This window comes from Chelonia mydas, chromosome 7 (genome assembly GCF_015237465.2).
Source record: "Chelonia mydas isolate rCheMyd1 chromosome 7, rCheMyd1.pri.v2, whole genome shotgun sequence".
Classification (NCBI taxonomy): Eukaryota; Metazoa; Chordata; order Testudines; family Cheloniidae; genus Chelonia; species Chelonia mydas.
The window spans coordinates 53,653,597-53,661,756 of record NC_057853.1 but is presented as its reverse complement, the minus strand read 5'-3'; the positions used below and the strand labels follow the sequence as shown (position 1 = coordinate 53,661,756).

The 8,160-nt window shown below is 55.4% G+C and overlaps 1 protein-coding gene across 2 annotated transcripts; it reads left to right on the top strand.

The window, feature by feature from the left end:
- The first annotated feature begins 775 nt into the window (after positions 1–775).
- Positions 776–7,056, top strand: LOC119566789 (zona pellucida sperm-binding protein 4-like). Of its 2 annotated transcripts, XM_037904239.2 has the most exons (12): positions 776–979; positions 1,313–1,434; positions 1,516–1,618; positions 2,264–2,419; positions 2,877–3,064; positions 3,278–3,375; positions 3,770–3,900; positions 4,293–4,482; positions 4,572–4,719; positions 5,111–5,189; positions 5,664–5,777; positions 6,631–7,056. In XM_037904239.2, the coding sequence occupies exons 1-12, from the start codon at positions 781–783 to the stop codon at positions 6,768–6,770; spliced, it is 1,668 nt and encodes a 555-aa protein (XP_037760167.2). In that variant the 5' UTR covers positions 776–780; the 3' UTR covers positions 6,771–7,056. The 2 variants fall into 2 exon arrangements, with proteins under 2 accessions (XP_037760167.2, XP_043407845.1); XM_043551910.1 differs by having other exon boundaries at positions 1,313–1,618; positions 6,631–6,788.
- Positions 7,057–8,160: the final 1,104 nt, after the last annotated feature.

Sequence of the window (8,160 nt, the reverse complement as noted above, 5' to 3'; positions counted from 1 at the left end):
GTCCCCAAGACTCAATAGACTTGGATAGTCCTGGGTCCCTGCTGGGCTGGGAAGCAACGGTGCAAAGAGAAACCAAACCTAGCTTCCTACTAGAACTGGATTCTCTGGGCTTGACTCTCCACTGGCCTGCACCTCATTAACAGCAGAGGGGGTAAAACACTTCCCTTCTGCTTTGGTAACTATGGCAATGGAGACTCAGGCCCTCCCCCTCTCACCGCTCCCTCTGCAAGGGCCTGATGCAGGGAACCTGGCCGTCCTCCAGCCCAAGCCAGCCCAGTGTGTGAACTGAGCGGAGGCCGGCTGGGACTGTGCCCGAGGAACCTCCCTGTTCCAGCGGGAGTCTGGTGCTATGGCAGCCCCAAAGAGTGAGTCCAGAGCTGGCCTGGTGGCAGATGCCCTGGCAGCTGCAGATGCCCCCATCATGCAGCAGAGAGCCCTTGGCAAGGGGCCAGGCTGATCCCTCAGCAGAGCGAGGCCCAACACCAGCATTTGGAGAGGAAGGAAGGTCTGAACCCTCCCGGGGTTCCAATGGGAAGGAATAAACTGACCTCCCCTCAGTAACATGCCATGAACACAGACCCATCTTCTGCTTCCTCCTGAGAAGGACCAGGAAGCTCCATCCCACGCCCAAGATTTCTCCTTCCTGGGGCAGGGTAAGACCAGACCTCAGGGGAGGGGCTGGGCTCTTCTCCCTTGGCCCTGCAGGAATGGCCACCTGGGCTCTGGCCAATCCCAGCTGCCTGCAGGGTACAAAGGAGGCAGACTGGGGGCAGATGCCTTATGGGTCACTGGCAGGAGAACAGCATGGCTGGGGTGTGGTGTGGGCTCTATGGGGGAGTGCTGTGCTTCTGGCTGCTGTACTGCCCCTTTGCTCTGGCTCTGGGGGAGCCTAGGGAGCTGGTCTGTGGCCAGAGAAGCTTGCAGTTCATGCTGCATCCTGGCCAGGCTGGGGTGGACTCCCTGGCACTGACTGCTTGGGGTAAGTGAGGCCAGCCCTGTGTGCCCCTCCCTGGGTATCTGGAGGGAGCCCAGTGTGTGGCTCCAGGGAGAGGGGAAGGGACTGATTCTGTCCCAGGGATCCTTCTGCTTGTCCAAGCCCTGCCCAGCAGCTGGCTGAGTCCTAGGGAGCCTGAGCAATGGCTGAACTGAGCTGGGCAGGGCTTCTGGACTGGCCTGGCTTGACCTGGGCAGCCCTTCTGCCCCCCTGCAGCCAGGCGCCTGTCCCTTCTGTGCAGGGGGGCAGTAGCTCCTTGGAATAATTCTTGTGCCCTCTTCCCCTGCACTGGCTGCTGATCTCCTCGTTCCTCCCTAGATGTGGCTGGGAAGCTGCATGCTCTGCAGAATGACTCCAGCTGTGGGGTCTGGGTCTCCCAGGCTGCAGATGGCTCCAGGACAGTTGGTGCCTCCTATGCCGGCTGTTATGTCTCTGAATGGGTGAGTGACCTTCTGGCACCTGCCTTGGGTCCTGTGCTTGCTGCTCTGCCAGCCCTGATGTCTGTGGGTCTCTCTCCCCAGGATGGCGGTTACCTGATGGTGGTTGGTGTTGAGGGGATGGCTGCTGGTGGGCGCAGGGCCTTGCATGAGGAGAAGGTGCTCAGGTGCCCCAGGAGCCTGCCAGGTGAGGGCCTAGTGTCTTATGCTGAATGCCCCAGCCTGTGGCTGTGAACGATCTTGTGGAGATGGCTGCTCTCCTCCAGTTACACAAAGGGAGGCCTTGGTCTGCCTCCATGAGGAAGGCCTGTGTCTCCTCCTTCTTCTCCTCCCTGGGGTCAGGTGGCCACTGTGGGGCCAGTGACAGCCCTTCTTTGCAGGCTGAGCAAGACAATGCCCCTGGCAGAGAGCACTCCCTGCTGCTTGGCTGCTCTTTTCACATAGGAGAGCCTGGCGTTCATGGTCTTTGTATTGCATTAGCCCCTAAGGGCTCCAGGCAGGGCCTGGGGATGGTGACAGGTGCTGGAGGCTTCCCTAGAGGCCATGTCTCCACGAGGCCATGTCTCCACTACCCCATTACCCAAACTGTTCCTGGATCAAATGGTGAGTCTCTGGGCTGAGAGTGCACAGACCAGGTTCCCCCTGGATGGTTCAGATTGAAGCCCCTCAGCAGAGTGTGAGCTGGAGGCAGGATGTCTGTCCTACAGAACGCCTGGGGCCCTGAGGGAGCCTCAAAGCTCCTAGCCAGGCCAGGAGGGAGCATGCTCTGTAGCCCAGTCTCTTGCCCCACCTAGTCTCTGTTCCTTACTGCTTCCCACCTGTCTCACCCCAGCCCTGGATGCTCCAAGCCCCGATGTCTGTGCTGCCATCCAGAGCCAGGACAGGCTGCCCTGTGGCTCCCCACCCATCACCCGGGGAGTCTGTGAAGAACAAGGCTGTTGTTTCAACCCCAGTGATAGGGTGAAGCCTTGTTACTATGGCAACACAGGTGAGTTTCTGTGCACATGAATTATCCAGAGCTGACTGTAATGGTCCCACGTGTGGGTGTGGGGGGCAGTGGCTGAGATACCTGGCATCAAAGCTGAGTGGGGTTTCCACATACCTAGTCCTGCAGACAGCTGGGTGCTGGGCTAGCTAGTGTGATATCAAGGCCATGTGCAACGCTTTCCATCCAGCCTCAGGCTGAGTGCTTCAGCCGTGACCAATAACAGACCCAGCCCCTTGCTCTGGAATCCACAGCACATGCCTCGTGGCCATTACAGCTCCACCATGAGCTATATTGCCAGGGTCCCTTGCAGTGCCAGCCTGTGCCCTGGAGGGGTGCAGTAGAACATGGTGGGTTCTTATCCAGCTCCGGGACAAGCTGCTGGCTTCTGCTCTAGTGTCCTGGGACTGGCTAACCCAGGTAGGAAGGTGGCCCTGACTTGTCCCTGGCTCCCTTCCAGTGACAGCACAGTGCACTCCAGATGGCCATTTCTCCCTCGTGGTCTCTCGGGCTGTGACTCTGCCCCCCCTGATCCTGGACTCGGTGCATCTGGCCAATGGGCGTGGTGCTGGCTGTGTCCCTGTAGAGCAGAACAACGCCTTTGTCCTGTTCCGGTTCCCACTCTCTGCCTGTGGCACCACTTTCCAGGTAAGAGTTGAGCTGGGGGAGGCCAGGATGGGGTCCCTCAGCTGCAATAGAAGGGGGTTTAGGTCAGAACAAGGTGCGCTGGCAAGTCCCTTTCTGAGGTTGATGCAGCAACAAACACTGGCTCCTCTAGGGCAAATCTCTGGCTTCCCCTCATCTGAAGCCTGGCCCTGCAAGAGTCAAAGCTGGGGGTCAGTGACTGATCTCTCCTTGCAGATGGCTGGAGACCAGGGTGTGTATGAGAATGAGCTGGTGGCATTCAGGGATGTGAGAACCTGGAGTCTGGGCTCCATCACCCGGGATAGCACTTTCAGGTAACTCCTGGGGCTGGTACCTCTGCCGTCTTCTGCTGCACATCTCCAGAGCTGCCTCTGTCATGTGAGCTCTACTCAGGTCATGGCAATAGCATGGGAGTGGTTCAGGGCCAGCTGTTCCTCCAGCCAGCTCTTACGTGGCAGGTGCCAGGCACTGCACAGTGATTCTCCCCAGAACCCTGGGTTCTGTCTGCTCATGAAGTCTAACAGATGATTAAAAACACAACAAGTCAATAGAAGGGCAATACTGGGGTGTCCCTCTTTACTTATGGTCTCGGGCTTCTGGGCAGCTGGAATTCACAGGCTCTGACTGATTCCCACTTCTACCCCTCAACTGAATCTCTGCAGTGCATGTCTGGCCAAGCCCCACTCAGGCTTGTTGACTCTCTGCTAGGTTACATGTCCGCTGCAGCTACTCCATCAGTGGAAACTTCCTCCCCCTGAGTGTCCAGGTCTTCACCCTGCCCCCGCCCCCTGGTGTGTCCCAGCCTGGCCCCCTGGTGCTGGAGCTGCGCATTGCCACAGGTAGGAGAGCTCTGTTGGCTCATGGAGATCTCTTGGAAGGATTTGGGCCTCGGTTGGAGGGGAGCTAAATTACTGTGTGGGATGGGAGGGTTCAGGACATGAGATTCTAGCCTGGCAGTGGAGACATGGGACAAGGCTCTGACCTGTTCAGGCAGATCAGTGATGTGTTTAGATTTACACTAACCTCTCTCTCAGCCAGAAGTGAGCTGTATCTGTCCTCAGTGTTCAGAAAGGCAGCCCTGCTCCTGCATTGTGGGCTAGATCTAGCACAGTGGGAACACTGCCCCCTGAACTGGGAGTCAGGACCCCCTGAACAGCTTGTGGGTATTGGCCCCATATGATGCACTAAGCTTCTCTACCTGCAGTGACCCCTCTGTGCTTATCTGTTCCAGAGCAGAGTTATGGCTCCTTCTATGCAGACCGAGATTACCCTGTGGTGAAGGTTCTGCGGGACCCCATCTACGTGGAGGTCCAGATCCTGCAGAGAACTGACCCAGATCTGGTTCTGGTCCTGCACCAGTGCTGGGCCACCCCCAGCACCAACCCCCAGCAGCAGCCGCAGTGGCCTATCCTGGTGGATGGGTGAGTGACTGGGGGTCCAGGGTAAGGGGTCTCTATTTTGGCCTGGGGAGTGCAGGGCACCTTCTGACAACTGCGCCCCTCATTCCCAGGTGCCCGTACACAGGAGACAACTACCAAACCCAGCTGGTGCCTGTGGGAGCCACCTCAGGGCTGCAGTTCCCATCTCACCACCAGCGCTTCATCATCAGAACCTTCACCTTCATGGAGTCTGCCTCCCAGCGGGTGCTCACAGGGCCGGTATGACCTCCCTTCTATTCCAGTAGGGCCAATCGGTCTCTGTGATCAATACTCTCTAGCATTTGGCATGTTTGCATCATGTCTGTCATAGTGGTCCTGCTCCACAAGCCTTTCCCCCTTCCATGTTGCTCATCTCGTTCCCTAATGAGACAAGATCATGAGACAAAGTGTAGGGCAAACCTTAGGCTGGTTAAGATTCTTCATCTCCCTGACCTCCATGGTGGTCCTCACTGCCCAGCCTCTCCAGTGCTCCTACACTAACAGGCCACCCACCCCACAGGTTCAGGACCCTGTAAGATGGAGTCTAGCTTCACTCCCCTGTAAGCAAAGGCAGGGACATGTCAAGAAGGGCCTGTCCAACCTGAGCCATCATCTCTCTCCCCACTCCTAGGTGTACCTGCATTGCAGCGCCTCAGTGTGTCGGCCCTCCAGGCTGGAGCCCTGCACCCTCTCCTGCCCTGCTGGAGCCCGTGAGTTTCTTCCCATCCTCCTTGCTTGGGCTGTGGTGAAGAGGGAGCAGGTGGGGTGGCTGCCAGGATTCATGGATGTATCTGATCAGCCATGAGCACAAACCCATCAGGCCTGGTGACAGCTGGGTTTCCTGCTCATCAAAAGGGAGTAGTTTCCAACTCACCCTGCTGCTGCTTGCACAGCAAGGTCACCTCTCTGAACAAACCAATGAGGAGTTCTCCACTCCATTTGGAAAGGGAGCTCACTTTCCCTCCTGCTCCAATGGGTGTGGCTGACAATGCAGCTATCTTTCTCTAGTGCCATGTCAGGGCAACACCAGATGCTGCAGGGAGCTGGGCTGATGCTCTGCTGCAGCAGATGCCCCACTGACTGGCTTTCCTCAGACATGGGGTGATGGAAGCATAGATGCTCCTTGGTTAACAGGACTTCCAGACTTGTCTGCTCTGCAGCTAAACAGCTGTTGTCTGTCATAGGGGGCAGGAGGAGCTCTGAGCAGCACCTTCAAGATGGGCTCTCCCACATCACCAGCCAGGGGCCTGTGTTTCTCCTCCAGGCCAGGCTGAAGAGGGAAGTGTCTTCAGAACTTGGTGAGTCTGGCCTAGTATCCTTCTTTGTAGAAGCCTTAGAGCCTAACCTGTTGCCTGAAACTAACTTCTCCACTGTGGGGGAGCTCCCTATGGCAGGGACCTCTTGTTCAAAGACCATTCAGTCAAGGCCACCCTGGGGTGACCCTACAGTGGTAGGGCACCAAACCAGTGAGGCTAATTCAGTCATTGACCTGCCCATGGCCAGTTGTAAGGATGACCAGGGAATTCACTCCTGTCTCCTTGACTACATCTCCAACCTGACTGGCTTACCTAGGTTTACAGCCCTATGGCATGGGGTAGTCCTATTTAACTGCTGATCCTCATCCCACTGTGTCCAAATGGACTTGGAAGGAGGGCAGCCTCAACTCATCACTGGGCATGCATCCCTCTGACTGTCCTAACCTGAATAACTCTTCTAGAGGCATCCTGCTTAAAGCCTGCAGGGAACGCCCAACCCTGTGTTCTGAGCACACTGGTATCAGATTGCCACCAGAGAAGGCTGGGGCCCATGACAGCATGGCCTAGAGAGACAGGACTGCAGAGGCATGCAGAACTGCTACTGACTCTCCTACTGGAGGAACCACTGGCTGCACTAACCCATCCAATCTGCAGCAAACATGGCCTGTTGGTGAGGGGCTAGGACAATAGCCCATTCTGTCCTCAAGATGGGAAGGACTCTGGATTTATCAGAGAACTGGTCTAGTTACAGCATAGTGCTGGTAACTACTGTATAACAGGCTGAGCCTATGACTAGGAAAGCTGGAGGAGAAAATAGTGGGTGGAGCAGGATGGGGGTCTGATCAGGGCTCTAAAGGCATGCTTGCTCCAGACTGAACTTCCTTTCTTTGAACAGGATCTCCAAGGAACACTGGAGCAGCCTGGATCTTGGCCTTAGCTGGGGTGATGCTGATGGGGGCACTGTGTGTGATGCTCATGGCCATCATGCAGGGCAGATGGAGAAATACAGCCTGTGAGATCTGTGTGATACAATAAACGCTATTGCAAGCATGCTTTCTCTGTGCTTCCTGGGCTGGGGCAGTGTGGCCTGGCCCTAGGGGAGGCAGGGGAAACCACTTGCAGGTTTGGCACAAGTGGAGTGATGGTACTAGAATGCAGAGTCCATCTATGTCCCCTAGGCAGAGCTACCATCCTGTCCTTCTACCACCTGGGAGCAGGACACTGACTAGCAAGACAGCTGTTGGGGGGAGGGGGGGGGGCCAGGGGAGCTAGCTAGTGTTATGTGCTTCTCTTCAGCTGCCACCTCTGAGCACACAGCAGGTGTGACCTGGAAGTCTCAAAGCCAAACAGCAGCTGAGCATCAATAGACTCAAGATAGCTGAGGGGAAAAGCCCTCTAACTTTGCTCAACTAACTGATTTTAATGATTGGAAGAGTACTGCTACCCATGTCTTCTTGCTTCATTGGGGTAGTGCATAAGAACAGCCGTACTAGGTCAGACCAAAGTTCATCTAGCCCAATATCCTGTTTTCCAACCAGGGCCAATGCCAGGTGCCCCAGAGGGAATGAACAGAGCAGGTAATCATCAAGCAGTCCATCCCCTGTTGCCCATTCCTAGCTTCTGGCAAACAGGTTAGGGACACAATCCTGGCTATTGTCCATTTGATGGACATAGCAGTGTGTGGTCTTCCTTTTTGTTTTTAAATCTGCTGCCTAGTCATTTAGTGACCACTAGCTCTTGTGTTATGAGAAGGAGTAAATAACATTTTCCTTATGTACTTTCTCCACACTGGTCATGATTTTATAGACCTCTATCATATTCTTCCCTTTCCCCCCTCTTGTCTCTTTCCAAGCTGGGAAGTCCCAGTCTTATTTTCTCCTCTGTTCCATACCCCAATCATTTTTCCTGCCCTTCTCTGCATCTTTTCCAATTCTAAGCTTTTTTTGGGGGGGGGGAGGGGAGGGCAACCACATCTGTGCACCGTATTCATAGAAGATTAGGGTTGGAAGGGATCTCAGGAGGTCATCCAGTCCAACCCCCTGCTCAAAGCAGGACCAACTCCAACTAAATCATCCCAGCCAGGGCTTTGTCAAGCAGGGCCTGTCATAAATATAAGGGAAGGGTGAACACCTTTAAAATCCCTCCTGGCCAAAGGAAAGCCCTTTCACCTGTAAAGGGTTAAGGAGCTAGGATAACCTTGCTGGCACCTGACCAAAATGACCAATGAGGAGACAAGATACTTTCAAAGCTGGAGGAGGGGGGGGAGGAAAAAAGGGTCTGGGTCTGTCTGTATGATGATTTTGCTGGGGACAGAACAGGAATGGAGTCTTAGAACTCAGTAACATAGAATATCAGGGTTGGAAGGGACCTCAGAAGGTCATCTAATCCAACCCCCTGCTCAAAGCAGGGCAAATCCCTAAATGGC